General features: G+C 46.6%; 1 protein-coding gene across 1 annotated transcript in view; it reads left to right on the plus strand.

Annotated features, from left to right (window-relative positions):
* The window catches only part of LOC307244801 (interleukin-1 receptor accessory protein-like 1), a gene marked incomplete at both ends in the record, with an annotated part of 266,700 nt that extends 245,500 nt beyond the window's left edge, over nt 1-21,200 (plus strand). Inside the window, 4 exons of the mRNA XM_080020106.1 lie at nt 389-535; nt 11,913-12,083; nt 16,468-16,512; nt 20,473-21,200. Coding sequence (XP_079876232.1) covers nt 389-535; nt 11,913-12,083; nt 16,468-16,512; nt 20,473-21,200 — 1,091 coding nt within the window. The remainder of the gene's footprint in view (nt 1-388; nt 536-11,912; nt 12,084-16,467; nt 16,513-20,472) is intronic.
* Between the last annotated feature and the right edge of the window lie 3,682 nt (nt 21,201-24,882).

Consider the following 24,882-nt stretch of genomic DNA (forward strand, 5'->3'; position numbering starts at 1 on the left):
GAGCGAATATTCCGCGTCGCCACTTTGCCGGTGTCCGGTGCTTCTCCCCCCGTCTGGAGAGATCCTCAAAAGGAAGAAAAGAAGTCGCTGTAGAACCCACTTCCAGGTCGTTCTGAAGTGGGCTTTCCTTCCTTCTTTCTTTCTTCCTTGGTTCGGTTCAGTTCGGTTCAGACATTGGACGAACCGAGCGGCGGTGCGGTGTGCGCTTCAGACACACCTGTTACCTGGGGTGGAGGGCCCGTCCCGGAGGCCCGCACCTGCCGCCTCGATAGCGACTCGCCAGTGATGCTGTTATGAAGAGCTCTCCCACTGTGATTGTGATTTTAGCAAGAAGACGCTTCCTGTCGCAGTCCAATCCAACCCGTGTCGTTGTGTCCGCGTTCCTCAGCAGATCTGATGTACACGGTGGAGCTGGCCGGAGGGCTGGGCGCCATCCTGCTGCTGCTGATCTGCCTGGTGACGCTCTACAAGTGCTACAGGATCGAGCTCATGCTCTTCTACCGGACCCACTTCGGCAGCGAGGACATCGACGGAGGTAAGGCCAGATAAGAACCGAGTTCCACCTCGTCCACTGTAATCCAGTTAAGTGTTTGTAATGCGGCAGAACTAAACGCCCAATCAGCCTAATCCAGAATTGTTTCTGCCCGTAGTACTTAACAACTGTATGGTACTTAACTACTAAGTACATTTTTTCCAGTATCTTGAGTTTATTACCGAGTTCATCTTCAGTCTATTCAGTTTCGGAGACTTCCATTATTCCACCACAGCGTTTCAAAGCTCGTCAGTGATTCATCAGGTCCGTGGCAAGAATTTATTTACGGTCATAAAAACGACGTGTGGACAAGCGGTCGTCTTGGCCGCTGGCTGCCAGCGGAGGGGACGGAATCGGGCCCTGAATTAAGAATTTTGACATAAAAACACATCCGGAAACACACTCGGCCAGCCCGCACACCCAAAAACGCACGGTCCGGTTGTACATACCGAACGCGCGCTCCGACCATCCTCTGTGGAGCTAATGCCTCCGACTCCTCCAGGGGGGCAGTAGAGGAACACACGTCCGGTTCGGAGGATCGATCCGGCGCGTAGAGCCACGACTGCAACAATCGCAGACAAACCTGACAGCTCTTGAGGAATGTGCCGCCTGGTACTTGTTATTCCCGAGAAGTGGAAATGAATAAATAGCGGGTGGGGTGCGGAGGAGGTGGGGGAGAGAGCGGAGGGTACCTTTCTAAAAAATGAATGTGTGTGTGTTAACGAACAGGTTCCACCACTCACCAGAGACTCTGGTATTTAATGCATTTAAATGAATGTAAATGTAAGGGATTGTAGAGATTTGGGGAGGCTCTACGACGGTTTCTGATGAATTGCCACAGCTCCCCCTCGCGGCGGCGATCGGTACTGCAACTGGGCCCAAGGTGCGTTTGGTTGTCCCGGATTTTTTTTTATTCCCCTCCTCGGGATTTGTGGCTCTCCGCCCTGACCGGCCTCCGGAACTTTTAAAATTTGATCGACGAGGAGACGCACGCGGCAGACGGGATGCGTTTGATTCGATCGGAGTTGGCGGGGAGATCCTTTTTGCCAAAGCGCCATTTAGCATCTCGGCAACCCGAGGCGCTTTCGCGATCAAGCCCAAATTTTGGAACGTCACGCGCTGGGGGAATGCATTCCGTCAAACATCTCCCGGTAAACAAATCAAAGCGAAAACCGCGGTGCCAGACCAAAACAAACAAAAAATAATTAATTCATTCATTTAAACAGTAACTCTAGGTTCTTATGCTTGATAGTTACAAACGGATTGGTCCCAGATTGAGAATGCATCAAACTAAGACAAGGAGTGTTTTAATTGGACTCCCACTAATGAGTCTCCCAAGCATCACGTCTGGAATGAATTCATCGGCAATGAAATTAGTGCACGGGGGACGGGGGACTGGTATTCTGGTGAGAGAGAGAGAGAGAGAGAGAGAGAGAGAGAGAATTTCAAAGGAAATACTTATCCTTTTCGCTCTATTACATTTCTAAAACACGCTGAAAAAAAATCGAATCGGATTTTAGTCATGGGGTTCACAAAAAAAAAAAAATAAAAAAGCTTTAATTTGTTAAGTAATAATAGTTTTGAAAGAAATATAGACTTTAAAAAAGCTTCCCATCCGGCCCCGGAATCTTAATGAATTTGGAAAATGCGAGTAGGAGGAAGATGCGGTTCCGGTGTTTAGGATATCTGAGCCCGGGAACCAGACCGGCCTGCAGCTCATGTCTCATTTGCTCTGCAGAATACACCCGGCCGCCATCCCATTCGAGCGGATATCCACCCGACCTTGCCAGGGCCGCGCCGATCCCACCCGCTCATCTAATATGGGGCGGGTTTGACGCGACAGCCATGCGGAGGAGAGCCGCTGAGGCATTTCTGTAAACAACCAACAATCGGCCGTAAATTCTCTAAAAAGCTTTTGTTGATGAGAAGGACGTGTTGGCCGCACTCCGGGATTTGGTAAAAGTTCAATTTAACCGACTCACTCGCTCAGCGCCACGTCACACGTTTTCGTTGCCCCGATTGGTTGTAGGTCGATCCGATTGCGTCCGGAGACATTTTGGTCCGCGCCCGTCGATGACGCCCCTCGGAGACGGAAACTGAACGTAGAGATAAGATGCCGGGCTGAGGATATCTAGTAGCGCTCACCGATTATCTTATTTTCATCGTCATCACGATATGAACATGCGTGATAAACACAGAGCAAAAGACTGCCTGAAACGTGATGAAAATTATTAGTATTATTATTATTATTATTATTAATAAATAAAATGTTCTCCAAAAGCTCCAAAAGCAGGAAGTGATGCGCTCATAGGAACTCGGAAAAACTCGGATGTGATGCTGCGTTCATGGGAAATCAGAAAATTGTAAATCATGTTGTTTTCCCTCTGGAGTTTTTTTTTTATTTCAAGAGATGTTTTTGTTGTGTTAAGAAGAAAATATTTTAAAGGGAGGAAGGGAAATTAGCTTAGGAGAGGGATGGTAGCTCAGGAGGTAGAGCTGGTCGTCTAGTAATCCAAAGGTCGCTGGTTCGATCCCAGCCTCCTCCTGCTAGCATGCTGTAGTGTCCTTGAGCAAGACACTTAACCCCTAATTGCTCCTGATGGCTGCGTCCGTCGGTGTTTGAACAATTGTAAGTCGCTTTGGATAAAAGCGTCTGCTAAATGTAAAATGTAATGTAATGTAAATTAAACTTAATTTTTTTTATAGGGTTAGTTCTCGGCTTACCTGTTTTTTAGATTAATGCTCTGTTTAATTGGATGGGTATTCATGTCCAATTTGCTCAATAAAAGCATGTTCAAAATGATTATTTAATTTCTTTATTCAGTGGGCATAGACTATTCATTGTTTGGGGTCTATGTTAGGAGTGTACCTATTAAAGCAGAAAGACAAATGAACTATATAGATAACATGCACACTTGTCGCAAGTCATTTCTCCATTAAAGCTGCGCTTTTCCCACGTCAACTTTCTGCTTTGGAATCTTGAGAGTGACAGATTTGCTTGCCTGACAAATAATTCTCATTATTCTTCCTGCAAACATTTTCCACCAATCAGGACACTCCGTAATATGGTCAAAACCTTCGATGGAGACAGCTCCCCAAAAGTGAAGCTAAAATATCTCGATCGCTCCCTAGTGGCTGACTGCAGTATAGGTGTTAGGAGTCTGTTCACGCTACACCGCGTTCCAAATTATTATGCAAATTGGCTTTAAGTGTCCTAAACATTTAGTGTTTTGTTTTTCAATTAAACTCATGGATGGTATTGTGTCTCAGGGCTCTTTGGATCACTGAAATCAATCTCAGACACCTGTGATAATTAGTTTTCCAGGTGAGCCCAATTAAAGGAAAACTACTTAAGAAGGACGCTCCACATTATGAAGCAGGCCACAGGTTTCGAGCAATATGGGAAAGAAAAAGGATCTCTCTGCTGCCGAAAAGCCTCAAATAGTGAAGTGCCTTGGACAAGGTATGAAAACATTCGATATTTCAGGAAAACCATGCCATATATGAATATATAAGTGCATCTGTACATATTATATACAGGTACATATGTATTAAGGATGCAACGGTACAGTAGGCCTACGGTAATGGGCCACGGTTTCGGTATCTTTATATTCAAGAAAAAATAAATAAAACAATTTAACAGGTACCAATTTTTTTTTTTTTTAATATAACTTGGGGGGAAGGGGGGGTAACGGAGGTTCAAGTTCATTGGAGGGTTATCATAATTTGCATGAGGTCATCTGATTGTAGGGGAGGCGTCCAGGACGGTGGGTAATTGGCCCCGGTGTCTGGAGCGCGGTTCCCAGGGGGAGCGGGGAGAGAAGCGGAGAGAGGGAAGTGAGGCGACCGCCCGGTGCGAGCGGAGGCGAGAGAAGGAGTGTCTGAAGAGAAGTTCGTCTTGAAAAGGGACACGCCATCCCCGGGGGGGGGGGTTGTTTTCCAACCGGACACCTCAACCCCAGTGTACTTGCAAGCCTCGCGGCAGGCAATAAAGCCAGCTTTGGCTGTCCACGGAGGTTCTGCCTGCGTCTCCTTCGTTGTGTCCATCTGGTCGACCCCGCCAAGCGGCACAACATCATTTAAATATGAGCTACGACTATAATTGTTGAAATTGTCACTGGGACGTGTTTGTACTGTGTAACTTCTACGTATTACATATACTGTATGTTTGTTCTTTGCAAATCCGACGGCAGCTCCATGTCTCCGGTACACTGTGGGCTCATATAAAACACATTTCATTTGATTGCACTCTTTCCAAAAACATTTCCATGTGTTTTTATTTTGTCTTTCTTTAAGACAGGCAGGCGTAGCCGCACGCCGTAGAAAAATAAATATATACCTCTTGTGCAAACGTTGAGAAATGCCCTGCGCTGACGTGGCCAGTGGAGCTGCAACAGTGGATTAACGTGGATTCAATAGCCAATACGTCCGGTGGACTTCTAACCGCAGGGGCACACCGAACGGGTCGATAACGTTACGTGAACCGTTGCATCCCTAATGCTCTGTCTAAGTACAAGTACTTTCGCTTTTAATACTTTAAGTACATTTTACAGCAAGTACTTACATACTTTTCGTCAAGTAGAAATGCCACTGCGGTGCTTTCGCTCTCACATTGGAGTCATTTTGCGTCAGGCTCTTTGCACTTTGACCTCAGCAGCAGCTCCCAGTCCTTCTCCCATCACCGACCGAGAGGGGCGGAGCAGACGGAGGTGGAGACAGGGCGATGGACGCAGTCGGATGAGCGGGGAAACAGAGAGGAGCGATTGTTCCGAGGCGAACGCTTTCCTCTCCGCCGTTCCTCCCTTCCCATCCCGGCCCCCGCTTAACTCTGACAGCTGCTGCATCACGCGTTTAAACGGAAGTCATTATCGCCGGCTGCATCGGGCTCGGGGCCCCGAAAAGTGGAGCTTTGCCATCGTATGTAGGCGGCCAACCGTTGTGTTGGGGTGTGGGGAGAGATGTCGGGCTTTGAACCCAGCGAGGTCTCCTTAATTGTCCTCAGTGGGGGGAGGGGCGACTAGGAAAGTCGCTGTATTACACATGGGCCTCTTTTTGTTTAATTCAAAGGAAATACATCTATAATAAAAGACACTGTTTTTATTCGCTTTTGTTTGGAGAAATCGGGAAACTGGAAGAGAGATGGCTTCGAAAACCTTATTTTTCTCACCTTCTCATTGGGTGAGAAATTCTGGGGGAGCCAGCCGGTTGTATCAGGGTGGTCAGCCGATGCTGCATTCAAGGGAAACGTGGAAAATTGTAACTCGTTTTAGACGCAATGCTGATTAACAAAATTGTCAATGATTCGGTCCAGTGTTCCTTTCCTGTTCCACAATGGAAGATCAAACTGCTGGTTAAGGTCATACACCGGGGAAAGACACTCGCCGTTCGCTGTTTATTGAAAGCCTATTAACATTACACGTGTCACTTGTCCAAATTTCACCAAATTCGACACCGCACGTCCTTGGGTCCCCAGCAATACACCCGCAAAGTGTGAAGGAGATCGGATGAACGGTTGTCGAGATAATCTAAGGACATACATGCGGACAGACAGAGATTCCTTCCTTCATAGTCAGTCTAGTGCATGCACGTTCAGAATGTAAGACTTTCTAAGACATTTGAATGGCACAGTTCAACAAAATGCAAATGATTTAGTCCTGGGCGTGGTTTTTTTTTTTCAAACTGTTAAGCTTTTTTTGATGCTAATAGTCTGTAGACCAGGGGTCTCAAACTCAACTTACCTGGGGGCCGCTGGAGGTAGAGTCTGGGTGAGGCTGGGCCGCATCAACTCTTCCACAAAGAAAGGGTTTCAAGTATTCCAAAAAAAGAGTAAAACTTTTCCCTTTCCTATTGCAACACTATGCTATCTTTATTAGGTCACTGATTACGCTTGTTGAGTCCGCCCACTTCCTAAATCCTCTGTACAGGACATATCACATATATGTGACAGGAAATATTTTCCTTCCACTTAGTGTCACTCCGGAATCACGTTTCAACCAAGTGACTAACGCGTTGGCTAACTTGTCAACAAACACCACCGGAAGCTGTCACGAGCCTGAGCTATGGGAGCCCATAAGTGATCAAAAAAATAAAATAAAACACCCAGGGAAACGACTCTGCAAAAAGGTGCGTGTGAGAAAAACGCGCGGGCCACGCTAACACTTAACTTTGATGTCAAGTAGGGGGCCAAAAAATATCGTCCCGCGGGCCTCAACTGGCCCGCGGGCCGCGAGTTTGAGACCCCTGCTGTAGACCAATCCTCACCATGACAAAATTCCTCGTAAATTCCTCGCGAAAATGTTCTTGCCCTCTTTCCAGAACCACACACACAACAGGATTAAGTTTGAGAGGAAGTGAAATTATGGCTTCTTGCCTTCGGTGCAAATCCATCGACCGAGCTGTTTCAGTCAGTATCAAATGAGTATTGTTAACAAAATTTACAAAATTACTACAAAACTCCAGCTATATTGCTCACCATGCTGCATTACCTTTTTTGTGTATTTGTATATTAACACTCACTGCCCTTTGCCATGGCCACCTAGGAGCCCAAATACACCGAGCGACAGGGGGTCACACATTCCGAGCTCTCCAAATCACGCTTGGACACGAAAACACACGTGAGAAGTGGGATCGGAAACGACGCGACGCCATGCGCAAACTCGGCATTAATGTGGCTCGGGGCGATGATGGTGGAGCCAAGTGTTTGGAGCTCATCAGTGGCCGACCGTCAATAAGAATGCCATCGTTGTCAGATTTCCTTGACGAAATCTTGAATATATGATGTTTCACTTGCACATTTTTGTATGTGTGTATATACAGTACATATTTGTACAGTATGTGCATATATCTATGTGCGTATAAGCATAGATGTACAGTTTATGCGTATGTTTATATAAATGTATATATTGAGTGATGAGACCTTTTGAACTCTCTTGGGGAAAAACAGAAAATGTTATTTCAGTTAAATTTTATATATTAACAGTACAATATTTTAGGCAAAAATATATATATTTTACATACATTTCTTACATTCAATTTGTTAATTTACCGCCACTGTGTTAAAAAATGGCAACTTTTCATGTGTGTCATCATTGAGTATAAAATCACAGACATTGTGTCTTGAAATTAAGTCACGGAAAATAGGTTTATGAAAATGACTCTCTGGGAACTCAGCGGAGGGGGGACCAGAGACGTCCTGGAGCGCCGAGGCTCGTCGCCGCACTCCTCCACAACAAGTTGAAAAGTTCAACCTGTAACTGCGGGCTGCTGTGCCATGTGCATGCATATTATACTGCAAGCGGTTCCCTTGTGTGTGTGTGTGTGTGTGTGTGTGTGTGTGTGTGTGTGTGTGTGTGTGTGTGTGTGTGTGTGTGTGTGTGTTGGGGGGACGCTGCACCTGAATTGCCCAGTACCTCTGCGGGGGTGGGGTGATGGGGGGGCTGGGTCGCCCATCCAGCCTTCCATCCCCATACTTCTCTCATCCCCGCCCACCCCTCTCTCTCTCTCTCTCTCTCTCTCTCTCTCTCTCTCTCTCTCTCTCTCTCTCCCCTTCTCGCTCGCACACTTTGCAGACGGGTGAATCAGCCACACTGAAATAGCTCTTGATCCGCCCACACTGCTTTGTGTTGAGAGAGAGAGAGAGAGAGAGGGGAGGGGGAGAGAGAGAGACAAAGATAGACATAGAGACAAAGAGAGAGAGAGACAAAGAGAGTGAGAGAGAGACACACAAAGAGAGAGAGACAGAGAGAGACATATAGAGACATAATGAGAGACAGACAAGGACAAAAGAGAGAGAGAAAGGGACAGAGACAGAGACAGAGATGGCCAGAGTGTGCAGAAGATGTATCACCAGGACTGTGTATGAATCCAGCTCCTTTCTTTCTTTCTTTCTTTCTTTCTTTCTTTCTTTCTTGTATGGCTGAGTAGGATCCCGGGATTCTGTTGTACACCTGGTGATTAGGCATCCACCGTAAAATGAATGGCACATCGTTTGAAAAAATTATGAACCGGACCCCTCGTTCGTTTGATTGGGGTTGGTGTGACGCACCGATCTGGTCAACCTATGTCAAATGCCTTCGCGTTTTTGTTTTTTTCGCCTTGGACTTTAATTTTGTCCTCGGTGGTTATTTCCAGTTTGTGATTTGAAGATTCAGCCGTTCACCCATTGTTTTGCCGGAGTGACTCCAGATGCCTGAGTCAATTCAAAGATTTGTTCGCTACGAACAAATCGTTTGTGAGTCTTGCGTCCTTGCCTTTTAGACGGCCATAATAATAAGCACAGTTCTACATGTTGCGGACTATTTCAGTTTTAGTGGTTAACAGGATGGCGGTCTGCCATTGGACTATGTCATTGTAAATACTGTGAATTGGCAGGAAAAAAAAAAGGTTGGAAAACGTTTCCCCTCTTCTCGACGGACAGATCGGCTGATTGATTTGTTGGCACACTTGCCACGGTGCCAAAACGCTGTGCTCGTCAAGCCATGTTGACCTGTATGATATCGGTGACTCGGCGAGTCCAATTTGAAAATTGCTCTCGATGTGATTTGAACCGAGCTCGTGGTACATGTGGCAGACTTGTCACATAATGCTGATAACATCGCCCCCGCTCGGGCATCCACGGCAGCCGGGCCGTCCTGCAGCGGGGATCGCCCCCGTCGTAGCCCCTTCCAAAGGTCTCTTGCTCATTTCATCCAAGGGGGAGTTTTTTTTTTTCCTCGCCCGGATTGAGGTTGAGACCTGGGGATGAATAACGATTTCCGAGGGACGTGTGGACCGGTGTCGGTGCAGCCCTTTGAGACTGTGCTGTGATTAAGAGCTGTTGAAATAAAGTTCACTTGACTTGACTTGCGAACCGGTCGCTTAACCGGCCGGCGCCTTCGGCCCGCGGTGAACTTTTTAGCGCCCTTTAGTAAATATTGTACGCCCCTAAATACTGAGCTCAAATCCTTCCCACCGTCTGCGCTGTTCTCCCATCGCGTCTTTTCTGTCGGCCCACCTCTCTTCCTTCTCCAGTTTTTCCCCATAAAAGACCACAAAACAGCTTCCTGCCTCTCTTCTAGACACGGCGGGCTGAGCGCTGTGCTCGATCCAGGAGGATAATGAAAAGCGGAACGCAGAATCCCCTCGCACGCCGCTGACGCCTCCACCTGAGACACGCAGATCCAGCCGGCCGTCATCCAGTCCCCGTCTAGGGAACCAGCCTCCCACTTATTATTCCCATCCGTTCCTTTTTTTTTTTTTTTCCCATTCCTTCCCTTTTTACCGCCCCGTCTCCTCAGGTCTTTGCAGTGGGGTAAGGGACATTAAGAGTGAACCGTTTAACTCTGTTCCCCCTCCACCCTCCTTGTCATCAATCACGCCGAAACCGTCATCAATCACAGAATTTGTTTGCGCCGTGGAGCCGTTGCCATTGGCTCGCGCGGCGGGTGAAAGCCGGCTCGGCCCAGTGGACGGTGCCGATGCTAATTTGTGTAGAGGTGCTGTTTGTGAGTTTGGGATGGAGGCCATGGCCGCAAAGCCAGAGACGGGCGTAGCGCTCAGTCTGTTGGGGTGCTGCTAATGGACATCTTAATGGTCACACACACACTCTATAAACGTTCTATTTTCTATATTCTAAATTCTAATAAACTAGAAGATTGAGGTTTCTGGGCCAAACAGGTCTGGGGGCCTCCCAGGGGTTCTTCAAGAAGTTCCAGGGGGCCCCCAGAACAATTATTAATAGTTAAAAGTGAACATTATTTCATTTTGCACCAGTAGAGAATGTCCAGTGAGGAGTGTTTTGATCATAGCTTGACTTCTATCTCGCTAACCATAGTTCTGACAGAAAACTCTTTACACTAATTTAAAATGATATTTATTTATTGTGCATCTTTTGAGGTCGGCGTCTGGGCTCTACTGCCTGTCACTCCTGGCGAGGTTTACAGAAAACATAGGCGTACGTAATGAGCAACATATGGAGGAGTCGTGAGCCCAAATCCCCTCGTTTGATAGAAGAGTAGAGCCCAACAGGAGGATGCAGGGGAGGTGGAGGGAGCGCAGCAAAGCAGGTAGGGCAGTAGGGACCGGCCACTTATGGCCAAATAAGGACATGGAGGATGTGGCGCCGTCAAGTTGTCTGACAGCACTAGCCCCGCAAGCTATGCATCATATACTGTAGGTGTGTAACTTTGGATTAAATCATATTTAACAATGAAAAATCTTCTCAGATTGGGGTGCTAGAGACTAAATCTTATCAGAGTGGGGGTACGTGGCCTAATGTGTATGAAATTGAAGGTCCTTGACATAAATCACGACGCTCGACGACCCCTTATATGAAAATATAAGAAATCCCCAAATGCTTTTTTTTTTTTTTTTGTAAATGTTGACTCGTGCAGCATTTGAGGGCAAATTCAAAGGACCGCGGAGAAAGACGCACAGCTGTTGTTATTTTTTTGATTGTTGTTGTACATAACCTCTTTACTCCACCAGGTCTGCACAAGAGAGACCCTGGGCCGAGGCGGCGGCGTCGGAGCACATCACAAAACAGTTGCAGACAAACATAACATATACAACACATATTACACTCGCTCAGAGGAAAACAAAGTGTGAGATTTGTCTGCCTTGCCTCATGGACCGCAATATCTGTGACCCTTCACCTCTCTTGGTGCTCGCCTGCGGATAACAAGCGCCGACACAAACTTTTCTCTCACTCTCTCAGATGTGCTCTTTAATTCTATTATTTTTTTTGTTGTTTTTTTCTTTCATTTCTTTTGGAACTGAGTCATCTGTACGAGAAAAAAAAACCCCATTTACAGTTATTTTAATCCAGCCGCATAAAAATCAACAGAACACAAACCACGACGTACCATGGCATAACTCCAAAACAAGTGCTCGTTGTTTACTGATAACAGGAGTCAATTCTTGAATATTATTATATCATACATATTTATCTCATGTATGAATATCAGAATAATATTGAAATACACAAAAGGAGTTTATGTTTTTTCATCCTGGTATTTATGTTAAAATAGCCCCAATCGGATACCCACGAAAAAGCGCTGGGTCGCATATCGGAGGAGAAATAACAAAAGTCCGAATCCGATCTTATCCGACCCTCTAACAAGTATCCAAGGAACGCTTTGGCAGCATTGCTGTCGCAAGGCAACGTAAACAGGAGTGAATCTCGTCTTTCCAGGCGATACCAACAGTAGCCCATGCGGTTACCATGTACGTTGTACGCCACCATAACAACAAGGATATGTCAGCCGTACGTCATACAGTCGCACTTTGATCCAACAAATGCGCCCTCAGCATGCTGTATAACATGTGTACATCAAGTGATCCAAGCCACTTTCCTCTTTTCCGATTTTCTTTCCCCACTCCTCCTCCCCCTCTGGTGTTGCAGACAACAAGGACTATGACGCCTACCTGTCCTACACCAAAGTGGACCCCGACCAGTGGAGCCAGGAGACCAGGGAGGAAGAGCGCTTCGCCCTGGAGATCCTACCCGACGTCCTGGAGAAGCATTATGGGTATAAACTCTTCATTCCAGACAGGGACTTGATCCCCACAGGAAGTAAGCCCTCTCTTCATGGCGATCTCAACTTGTGTGGAATGTTTATTTTTTTTTCTTCTGTGTTCCCCGCTGATGTGGCTGCCTTCCCCTCCTCCCCCCGCTGTCGTCACTCGTGTCGGTGTCGGTGATACGCCTTGTTTGCCGCCGCCGTTGTTGTTGTTGTTGTTGTTGTTGTTGTTGTTGTTGTTGCATTTGTGTCGTGTCGTGACCTGATGTGGCGTGACTGACACCGCCCAGAGATAACCGAGGCCCGGGGTAAATCGGGGGGCATGCAAACGCGTGCCGTGGTTAAATTGCAGTCGTTACAGTGCAAGCGACGCCCGCCACGGATGACGCCTAAGTCTTAACCGTCCAATCACAGCCCCTTGCAAAGTTGCACGGCGTGGTCGCCTTGATTGAGAGAGTCCTTCTGCTGACGAACTCTTCAACCACGGTCTTGCAATTTGGTGTTTCTTCCGACATGGGCTCATCACTTCTTTGCTCCAGTCGCACATCCACCGGCCACCTGAACCAGCGTAAACGTGTCTCTGCGGTAACGCCGTGATTGCATTGTAATGATTGCATTTAAATGCGGCGCCGATCCCTCCCCATATAATAACCATGAACCAGGAGACCTTGCAATTAAGACCCCGCCCCTCATGGCAGCTTTACTGCGGCAAGGGAGACTTCAACTTTTGCTAGAACACTGCCTTCAATTTCCTCGTCATATTATCTTCTCTGTGTGGAATGGCTTCCACTTTAATCATAAATGGGTTTCGCTGATTTCTGAGGCAACCTTATGAAAACGAATGAATAATGTACTGTGCAAAATATTTCCAATAAATCGTTTGTATGATAGTGTAACACAAATTAAAGCAAACAAAAAATGATAATAATGGTAAGATAGATAGATGAGCACATACTGTTTGCCACACTGTACACCAATCATCTTTTTTTTTCTCCCTATTGTCCAATCCCCGCGGCAATACTTGGATCTCAGAAACACCAGCCATCTGCTCGGGTTCTTCCAAAATCCATGCCGTTGTTAAGATCTTGGCTCCGTTAAGCAGCGATGGTTTTGTTGAAGCCCCCGTAAAAGCCGGTCTTCATATTGCGTCGCTGATTCACTGTATGCATGACACGGTGATGGTGTCCTTTCGTCGCCATGATGACTGATGGAGTCGGCAAGGTAGTTCGGCGGGTTCTACTACGGTCTCGTGCAACCAGTCGGCCTCGATGTTCACGGTGCGTGGGCCTACAACATTCTGAGCAATCTACTCAAAGCAGCAAATGTCTGCTATACTCTAGAAATGACTGAAGCCTGACACCCTCTCACATCTAAAGACAAAGTGGCATTAGTCAGTGAGATTTTAGTCACACACTATACGATTTTGCAAAGACTGGGTCATTATTTTGCAAGACTACAACTAGATTCCTTCTGAGATTATTTCCCATCCTGCTCTTGGTGGAAATCTAGAAACATTTTTCAAGATTCAAGAGGTTTATTTGTCGCATGCATATACATACGTTCATACATATATGCAGCGAAATGAAGATTATGCACAATAGTTACTAAACCGAACATAATAGCTAAGCTAGTTCCTACCATGAAATAAATGAAATGTAGTATTTCCCACATGAGATACTGTCTCTGATGTGCAGGGAACAATTATACTGTGAATAATATTCAGGAAGCTACAGTATTAAAAAAAAACAACATAGTTTTCCCGCTCAAAAATGTGTTTTATGTCCACATAGTGACACAAAATTGGTTTGACATTTATGAAATACTTACACTTGACAACTACTTAAAATATGTTTTTGCTGTTGTTCAACTGAGGCTTTATTGAAATAGTGCTTCATTGCATTCGTTCAACTTTATTATTGAGAAACCTCCCACTCAGCTGCAGCTTCTCACTGTGCTTCAGTGCTGTCCAACTGGGAAAAGCTTAAATAGCTTGAGTATTTTGAATGACATCGTCACATTTTGACCCAACTACAAACATTTTGAGCCTTTTAAAAATGTAACTTTAAATCTCCTTTTTGAAAAAGGGATGCTCACGTCATAGTCCCACGTGTCTTATGCTGCGGTCAGGCCGCCGGTGACGGAGCCGCAGCACGAAGCCAAGTGTCTCGTCGCCAGGTCTCTGTGCCGCTGGCTTTTGTGAGCGTGTCGTCTCAAAATCGACTTTTTGTTGTGTGCCCGCTTCAAACCTCTCTCCCTTTCCATATTTAATATACATTATATAGGTAAATGGTGCCGTGTGTCGTTTTCTTTTTTATTAAAATGGTGCAGCCGTTTACTTAGCAAAATAAATTACCTCTCTAATAAAATACAGAACTGTTTTTGCCGTCCATCCCTTAAAATACAGAATTGTCCATGTTGGAGAAGCATAAAATGACCTGCTCCGTATTTTATCGATATTTTAACGGACGTTTTTCATAAAAAATTAAACAGCCCAATCATGAACAATTACGCGGTGGTCCTGATGTCCATATTCCACGGATCAGCGCCAGTGACAGCATATCTTCCCTTGGCGCCCCAAGCAGCTCGTCTGCATAAACGTTGAATTCTGCTCAACGTGCGCACGGATGAAGCCGAGCTCCGTTTGAAATGCACTGCAGCCCGTCCCTTTTCAGCCCATGTGTACCGGCGCTGTGACCGTACGGCTAGCGTGTTTTAGTAACAGTCATATCACATTTAACTCAAAAGTATAATTGCCACAGTAAGACCAGAGCGTAACGTTGGCCGCAGCAGGTTGCCAGTAGGAAGTGTTAGTTAGTTAGTTAGTTAGTTAGTTAGTTAATGTAGCCAATGGAGCTGATTTTGAGGAAGTGCAAATGAAATCCTGGAAAACCTGATAAACTGTACAGTTTGTAAGTTTCTTTCTGGTATAACATATAAACACTATTTTGTGAGTTTCCCGGTTTTGAATAGGAGGTTTGACATGTTTTCTAAGGGTTTAAACATTTGCCCCATTGGACCACATTCAAGCACAGTGAGAAGCTCCAGCAGAGTGATACGTTTCTCAACGGCACAGTGTGCTATAAACGGTTTTAAATGATGGCAACCAACATTTTTATATATACAACCGCAAACCTATGTCACCTGTAATAAGCTATACTTTTAAAGGTAATCCTCTCCCTCAGCCCCAGCTCTTTTGCTGTACAGCCGTTCGAAAGGCTCTTCATATTGAAATAAGTAATTGAACTTTTGGGGGGAAAAGATGGCTGAATTGGTGTCCGAGAGGAGGTCTCTGCAGTCATTGAGCAGCCCTTAAAGGACAACTCCCGTATTTTCTCAAATTCTCCGATCAAATGGTGAGCCAACCCAAAGTGATGCGGCGGAATCAGAATCTCTGAAGTTGACCCCCCGGGGGCCCACACACCCGAGCCACCCCCGAAGGGGTCGAGCTTTTCCAAAGGTGCGAGTTAACGCTCGCCCGTCCGGGGCCGGAGCGTCCCGGGCGAGGTACACGCGCCCGACCCGGCGACCGCGCGCTCTTGCGTGACGACTGGCCGGGGAGGGGAACCCGAAAACGAGACGAGGGTGCGATCCGGCTCCCCCCCCCCCCCCGCATGACTCCGCGCTGCCGCCTCCACCCAGTGCGTGCCGAGGAGCTTCCGTGTGCATGGGCGCATCCGTGTTCCGCCACTTTTTGTGACCCACCCCCGCCCCCCCCCCCCGCCGCCTCATCCCCCGATTAACTCATCAGACCTATCGGATGAGTTTGATACCGCCATTATGTGATTAGCCTGGGTTTGCAGCCGCCCGCCCGTCTCCTGCACTCCGCCATTACTAATTACGTCCCCAGCCTCCATTGCAATGGCGGGGAGCCAAGGTTGTTTGCCGAAATCCCTATGCAATGATTATGTGATTGAGTGATTGCGGGGGTGGGGGGCTGTTGTAACGTGGGACCCGTAGCACGGAAGCAAAAATGTGTGTGTGGGGGGGGGGGGGATTGGGGAATTGAGATTTGTCTAAACCCCGCCTGCCGCTTATTATCTGAGCTTCAAGGCGGCGACCGCTTTCACCAGTGACAGACTATAAATAATAGGTCACTGTTAAACTGACGGTCACTTACACTGCGGTGATGAATTTCTCACCGTGGTCCCCGTAGTTGCCTCGGTTAATAAAAACCTGGCGAAAAATGATTTCGAGGTTCTTTCTCTTTTTTTTGGGGGGGGGGGGGGGGGGTTCTGCTACGCGTCCCACATTAAACTGGAATAAACTGGTCCGTGCAATTAGCGTTAAACACCCCGGACTAATTAACGGAGTAACGCGGTTTATGCCAGATCCTTATCCAGAGCTGTGATTTGATGCTTTTATTTTTTTGTTTGTTTGTTTTTCTCCCACCTCGTACCGTCTTCTGATCACACTTTGAAAATCAATATCTATGTCTAGGTTTCACCAATGATCATTTCCAGGATGACACAAGACTACTTAGAGGTACTTTGTTCTTTTTCTTTCAAAGCCGTTATGTTTTTGTCGCGCAAGCCGTGCCCACCTGTGATGATTTCCCCGATCGAGTTATCGATGCGTTGAGCAGTCGCTGTCGCCCTTTTGTTCCCCGTACCGCGCACACACACACACACACACACACACACACGCCGATTTCATGGTGAGGAGACCGGTCCAGACCAGATACAGTATTTCAGACACAGTATTGACCTTTACAACCTTTTTCAAAATGTCAAACCTTGTTGCGTGCGTTTTACGCCATCGTGAAACTCGGGGAACAAAACGATTTGCTTTCGGCTGCGAGTCCGATTGACGGCCCCGTTACAGCCTTTTGTTCGGCACGTTTGTAAATCATCTCAGCGGATCCAACTGACGAGAGAAGACCGAGATCTCGCTTAAATCCGGTGACGTCACAACTTTATCGCTTGGCTTCAGCGGTGGGATCCTGCCCCTAGTGGCCGCCGGAGGAATTTACTTTACTTCCACAAAAAATAAAAACGAGATTTATTGATGGTGAATATGGTGACATCCAACGTTAAAGTTAATAGCGTCGCTATTTAATGTCGCTTCCGGTCGTCGTCACGTGAGTTGAAAAATTTCGATTGTGTCCCGGAGCCCTGATCGGACGCGGAAATTCCACACCGCCGCGCGCCGCAGCTTTTTCGCGTTTCGGAATCCAACTCAGGGACAGGAACGATTGGGCTTCCTGATTTGAATCCAGCGTGTTCTTGTTGCGACCAGGAAAAAGCACCCCCTCCGCAGGGCCTGAACCCGCTCCATGTCAACCGACTCAGAATGACGTGGAGTCTAACGCCCCGAACTACACCAGGCGCATGGGCGGAGCGTGGCTTTTTCACCGCCTCCACCGGCTACGTGGTTGAAGCGCCCCATACGCCCGTGTTGTCGTATGGGAGGGGGGGGGGGGATATTGAAAACAGCGATTTAAATACTTTTTGAGCAAACTGTTTGATAATGAGTTTTATGTCTGGAATCCCACCAATGCTTTTATTACTTATTGTGTGAAAAATAAAAACACATCTGTGTGATTTCTACTTTAAAAATGACGTTGACATGTTGATGTGGTTCACATCGTCTCAATATGTCCTATGATCTCTGCACTTTAAGTAAAACAAAGTCTTGCAGTTGTCCAGTTGTAAGGCATAAAAATATTTTTGTAGTAGTCTGCCATTAATCACTATTAATATAATTGAAATGTGAGCTACATCTGTAATTGTTGAAATTGGTCGCTGGGATGTGTTTGTACCGTATTACTTCTACGTATTACATACATGTTAGTCCGTTGTATTTAAAATGGGTCTTGATCGATAACTAAATCCGACAGCAGCTCCAGGTCTCTGGTACACCATAGACTCATAAAAAACACATTGAAATTGATCGCGCTCTTTACGAAAACATTTCTATGTAGTTTTATCTCGTGCAAAAGTAGAGAAGTAGCGCGGCTGGCGTGGCCAGTTTAGCTGCAACAGTGGATGAACACAAGTTCAATAGGAAGCGAGCGCTTACCGCGGGCCACGCCCGTACGCTGCGCCAACGCACCTGGTGTAGTTCTACCGTAACCAATCTTCGTTAGATGATGATGATGATGATGATGGCATTCATTCCATTTCCATTTTGATTTAGTTTCAGATTGGATAAGTAGCCCCGTTTGGGGAAGAGGGGGCTGGGAAGAAACCAAAGACACCAACAACAACGAAAAGAAAAAAAGCTTTTCCTGGAGAGGTTTAATTTAAAATTAAAATGCTGCCCCGCTGAGCACGTGTTATCCAACAACACGTGGCAAGGTGGACTGCCGCATGGGGCCCAATTACTTAAAAGAAAGAAAGGAAAAGAAAGAAAGGGGGATTGACTTTTCATTTACTTTGTAATGCGATGGCGGTCCTTGCTCTAATCAGGTCCCTCCAGCCTCGCCCCCCGTGAAAGGCAACATAAAAAAAAAACGAAAGGGGGCGTGATGGGGGCGTGCGGGCGTGACGGGGGCGTATGGGCATGATGGGGGCGTGATGGGGGTGTGCGGCCGTGGTGGGGGCGTGTGGGCGTAGTGGGGGGGGGGGGGGGGGTTAGACAGAGGACGGATGGGGTGCTGACGATGGGGGTGGGGGTTAAAGAGAGCGACTTCAAAGATTAGTGACCATGGCGAGCCACCGCGTTGGGGCGCTTTTACGTGCGCTCGATACAGACACACACACACCCACACACACAGACACACATACACATGCACATACAAATATATATACACACACACACACACACACACACACACACACACACACACACACACACACACACAATGGCGCCCAGGAAAACATTTGTGGAATTTGGGGAAATAATTTTGTAAATTCTTGATAAGCGCTACCAAAATAAAATACAAACTTACAAAACTTATTTTTTGTATATATATATATATATATATATATATATATATATATATATATATATATATGAAAAAAGCAGAAAGACAGAAAGTCCAGGGTAACAATAAGTAAATTATGAAAGTATAAAGTGTATTATTAATCTGACATTTTGCGTTAATACATGACCATGAAATGATCATGTATTTTGTTTGTTTCAAACATTTTATTTTCATTTTTCTATTTTCTTTTCTTTCCTCATTAAATTAGAAAAAACACATTAAATCAATCAGACGTCTGTCTTTGTAGCTGGCTGTCAGCTCCCTCGTCCGACCCCAACATCAACGTATATTTTAACGTCGTGATCATTTTGTCATGTAAGTTCAGCTTCATTAAAAAATTCAATTTTTAATTATATAGTTCATAATAACTTCATTATTCTATAGGACCCCCTTGAAAAGGAGATGCTGCAGCTGGAGGGGCTTTCCTTTCAATAAATTCAAATTATATCATAAAAGTATGTCATAAGGCCATTGTTTAATGTATAATGTGACTCGTTCCTTTCAGAAAATAACATGATCTAGTCACAGTGTGATAACTTAGACTTTTTACCGCAATATTTTTTACAATCTTTTCAGTGTTCATGACACCAATTCGTACGGTGTTCATGTAACGATCGTCAGCGCTCTCGTTGGAGTTCTCCGCCATGGCATCGATGCGCCGCCGCGCGGTTAGGTGGCCAAAGGGCTGCTTTCGTCGCGTCTTGAGTCCCTTCCCTCCCTCCGCACCTCGGCCGCCGGGCGCTCCTCCCACTGCAGATTAGTTCGCGTTTTTCGCTCCGACCTGCAGCCGCACAGCGCGCGCACCACCACCACCACCACCACCACCACCACCCCAACCCAGTGTCACCAGGAGCACGTCGACTCATATCAAAATCACCTTTTGAAGCTTTTGATTCCGTTCTTAGATTGGGTCATACATTACATCATTACAAGGAGTCAAACGATCACGGTGTCGTCATAAAAGCCTCATACCAATAACGTATCGTTTAACCTCGGTCTCGGAATGCTCTCAAATGGGCTACCAGTTAGTGATCATAAATGGAATCGTACCAGAAATTTGTCAGGGCTTTTTTTTTTCCCCGCCCCCAATATACACCTATTGCTCCGTCCATCGCTCCTCAGACTGCCGCCGGTGAGAGCCCTGAACAAATCGCATTTCTTCACGAGTCGCCGCAAGGCCGAGAGCGATCGTTATCTGTGTGTCGTCGGCTTTTCTCCTTTCATCGTTATCTCCGTTGATCATATTTAATTTTTTTCTGCCATCAGCTGTGTGTGTGTGTGTACGTGTGTGTGTACGTGTGTATGTGTGCGTGCGCGCTGTTTATGTGGTCCGTCCTGAACCAAAAAATAAATAAAAAATAAATGGCCGCAGAGTTTTTATTTTCAATTTCCCGTTGCTGTGCTCGGTCCACAGAATCATATCTGTTCCATTTCCCCGTTTCCTTGGCCCCGCGTCTCGCGCCCGCTCACTCTCTCCGTCAATCCGTCTTGTCTTCCCCCCCTCCCCTCCCCTCCAGCGTACATCGAGGACGTGGCGCGCTGCGTGGACCAGAGCAAGCGCCTCATCATCGTCATGACGCCCAACTACGTGGTGCGGCGCGGGTGGAGCATCTTTGAGCTGGAGACGCGGCTCCGCAACATGCTGGTGACCGGCGAGATCAAGGTGATCCTGATTGAGTGCACGGAGCTGCGCGGCATCATGAACTACCAGGAGGTGGAGGCGCTCAAGCACACCATCAAGATGCTGACGGTCATCAAGTGGCGCGGGCCGTCCAGCAACAACCTCAGCTCCAAGTTCTGGAAGCGGCTCCAGTACGAGATGCCCTTCAAGCGCACGGAGCCGCTGAGCATCTCCCACGAGCAGGTGCTGGATGTCAGCGAGCAGGGCCCCTTCGGCGAGCTGCAGACCGTCTCCGCCATCTCCATGGCGGCCGCCACCTCCACCGCCATGGCAACGGCGCACCCGGACCTGCGCTCCACCTTCCACAACTCCTGCCACACGCAGATGCGACAGAAACACTATTACCGTAGCTACAACTATGACCTGCCGCCCGGCGGCACTCTGCCGCCGCTACCCTCGCTGGGCGCCCAGCACACCTACTGCAACATCCCCATGACGCTGCTCAACGGCCAGCGGCCACAGGCCAGGTCGCCGCGGCAACAGAGCTTGGAGGAGGCGCACGCCAACAACGCCATGCTGCCGCTGCTGCCCCGGGAGACCAGCATATCCAGCGTGATCTGGTGATGGGGAAGGGGGGGGGGGGGGGCAGCAGCAGCCACGGACTAGCCACGGGACCCCTCGCCAGGTCGAGGTCGAGGGGAAGACGGGATGGGGGCGGAGGGGGGCGGAGGTGGGGCGGCGGGGTCTTCACCAAGGGCCCTGGCGCCATCGGGTTCGGCACAATGTCGTACGTGCAGGGCTTGATGTGCCGCGGCGTTCGGCGGATAAAGACCCTTCATGGCGCTGACCTCCACGCTGCTGCTGCTGCTGCTGCTGCTGCTGCTGCTGCTGCTGCTGCTGCTTCTGTCCAATTTGCACCAGAGAAGAAAGAAATGAAAAAAAAAAAAAAAAAAAGAAAACAACGGGGGGGAGGGAGGGGGGTGAGACACGTTGGACTGAGGGGGTTGGAGGAGTGGGCTGTGGGGGGTGTCTGTCTGTTTTGGTTTTGTTATGGGGTTTTTCGGTCTGTGTGTGTGTGTGTGTGTGTGGGGGGGGGGGGGGATGTTTTTGCCCAATAAAGAGCTTTTATGGAAATTTAACTAAATAAAGAATCAAGAAGAACTTTTTATATATATATATATATATATATATATATATATATATATATATATATATATATATATATATATATATGCCTGTATGAACACTTACGTAACACAAGCCAACACCAACTATTAATTTACCCAGAAACTCAAGGAATACAGGGTCCTGTACATAGATTTTCTAATTCTTTGTAGCATCTGTGTTTTGGGAGGTTTCTTTTCTTCTTTGTATTGTATCATCCATTTTTGGACATTCTGCTTTGGATCCTGGAACCGCTTGGCGTAGAGGTGAAGCGACGACCTTTCGTTTCTAGAGTTCCCGAAGGGGGAAAGGAGGAAGGGGAAGCCGACCTGGGGGAGCAGAACGGGATCCGGAAGACGGTCGTGGTCATTTTGTTTGTGATGTTTTCCTCTTTTGTTCCTTTACACGTCGGCCACGGTCGGGATCGATCGGCGTCCGGTTCGGAGGAAAGGAGAAACAGTAGATTATGCAAACGCGTGGAAGACCTTACAAGACGATGGACCGGGTAACCCCCCCCCCAATCGAGCCTCAGCGGTGCAACGATGCCGGAAGAAAAACGAGACGTCGCCACCGGGGGGGAAGGGTTTCGGCAAAAACAAAAATAAAAAAAAAAAAACGGAAAAATGGTGCTATAGGCTTGACACCCCCCGCCTCCACCCCGTCTTCTCTTCTCTTTCCTTTCCCTTCCTTGCGACTCTCTTTCTCTCTCTCTCCATCTCCCCGCCTCTCTATAACATTTCTGGTTTTTTTTTTTGGTTTTTTTTTTTACATAGAGAAAAAGCCTTGCTATTTACCTTAACAGATGAATATATATCACCGAGAATTAACCATGTGTATTATTTTGCGAAGAACAAAAGAAAGTCTATTTTTGTAAAACGAGGGATCCCTTTGCGTGGAGGAGATATACGATAACGTTTTGGGGCTCCGGGCAAGCGTTGTCCGGACCGCCGCACCGGTGTTCCGTTACGTCGCGTTTACGTGCGACTTGCGTAGCTCCCAAAAACGACAGGAAAAGTCAAAAGAGGCCGTCCGCTCAATGTCTTTTCATTGCAAGAGGTGAAAACTTGTCTGTGATTTTTTTTTTTGTTGGTTTTCGTTGTTTAAAAAAAAAAAAAAAAAAAAAAAGGATTCCAAGTTGACGTTTGCCGTTCTGGGCTCCTCTCCGCGCGCAGGTTAATGCAACTGGACGGGTTTTCCCGGCGAGCCACGGCCTTTTTGATCGCATTTCACGATCGCTGCAGGTTTCGACACTGAAATTATACTAATGAATAGGGCTTTCGGGTCTATGCCTCTAAAATGCTGAATGGCCCGTCAAAAAAATATATTTGAAAAGACATGGGACAAATCATGTCCAGTCTTTCAAAAACTGCTGGTGTTCTGGGAAGTTGGCCAGGAGGTGGAATAAGCAATTCTAAATATCGGTGTAATTTTAGTTATTTCATATCCTCTATCCCTGCTCCTTAAAAGGTCGACATCTTAGTGTTGGGATCCGGCAGATTTCTTTCAGATTTCTTTCTCTTCTTTCTGCGTTCCTTTCCTCGGTAATACACTGCCACTCACTTTTTACCGGTGGCGTCTGTGGAAGATTTTCTGGTTTTCTGCTTTCCGTGCACTTCGGTGGAGTCTCAAAGACATGCAGTACTTGGCACTAAAATATGAAGCGTGCATCAAAAAACATGGTGCAACTTATCAATTATGGATGAAGGGAACATTTGGTGAGGTGTTGATTGGACTGTAAACAAAAGGCTACCAAGCTGGAAGCTGCTGCATTGTTTAAGTGAACAGTTGTCCTGTCGTTGATAATTGAGAGCAATCTACTGTACGTTGTATCACGGAGAGTGCTGGGTCACTGCGTTTGCTTAAACCAACGGAAGTCAATGCGAGTGAAAGACGACCACAGAGGCCACTGGTGCAAATGAGGAGCAGAATATGGGCTTGTCAAGGCCAGAAACATATATAGTTAAATGCTCTGCAAAACTTCTAGATCACTTCAAGTAGAAAACCCTTAAACTGTAGAATGAGTCCAGTGCCCGGAGTTTGACGGAGTTACACCAAAGCAAACTGGAGCCGGTAGAAGGGGGCGGGGCTAAAGAGAAGGTTCAACGTATGGGCTTGGCGTGGCCGTTTTGATGTCATGGGGTTAAATGTCGCAAGATAATATTTACATATCGAACCTGCATTTTGAACCTGCAAAAGCAGACCTGTATACTTCATCTCATGCAGGAATTCTGTAACTGTGCCGCACTTTTTTTTTGTTTTGTTTTAGGAGAGGAACCTCGTAAAATAAACAGCTAGATGTTTCTTTCAGTGCCATGAGATATGCAACGTTGATAAAGTACTAAAACAATAATTACACTACATTCTCCTGTGGTCATCAGTAATTGTCTTTCAGTTGCCGGTCCTTTGAGTTATCCGAGGTTTGCGGTCTCGCTCACAGTAAAGACAAATGCTTTTTGTAACGCTCGAAGGCCGTCCTGGGTCTGCTGGAATCCCTTCAGTCAAAGTAAAGTTTTTTTTACTGCCTGCCGGGAGTTTAACACGGGAGGGATTTGAATCTTGAGGGTGTTTGTATTACTTTGGCGGGTTTTCTACAAGCAAAATCATTATTAAAAGATTGAAAAACAGTCTCAATCACTGAATCAGTTCTATGTTTCTTTTTTAGACAGTTTTCTGCATCAACCAACCTCGATCGGTCACACCTAAAAAAAAAAAAAAAAGGGGGAAAAAAAAAAAGAAACTAACATTCGGGGTTTGCTGAGAACACCGATTCTGTGGCGTTCGGAACGTGAATCCACATCGCTCACCGAAGTGTAAATATAAAAAATAAAAACAAAGGGAAGCAGTACAATAAGTAAGATGAAGACAATCGTGTTATACTGTTGAAAGAATCAACGGTCCGTATTCACAAAGTCTCCAAAAGCAGAAATCTTCTCATCGATTGAAAATTAATTTGAAGTGTGGGTGAGATGATACACAGGCGGCCGGAGTTAAACTCCCTAGTTGCAAAGCTGGGTGAATATGTGAAAGGGTGAGTGGATATGCATTATGACTATGAAACATTTAGCATTTTAGGAGTGGAATGATCTAAAATATTTTGTTTTCACAATGTTCTGAAACCTTTTGGCAACGGTGTCTTGAGGTT

This window comes from Zeus faber (genome assembly GCF_960531495.2).
Source record: "Zeus faber genome assembly, chromosome: 2".
NCBI lineage: Eukaryota > Metazoa > Chordata > Actinopteri > Zeiformes > Zeidae > Zeus > Zeus faber.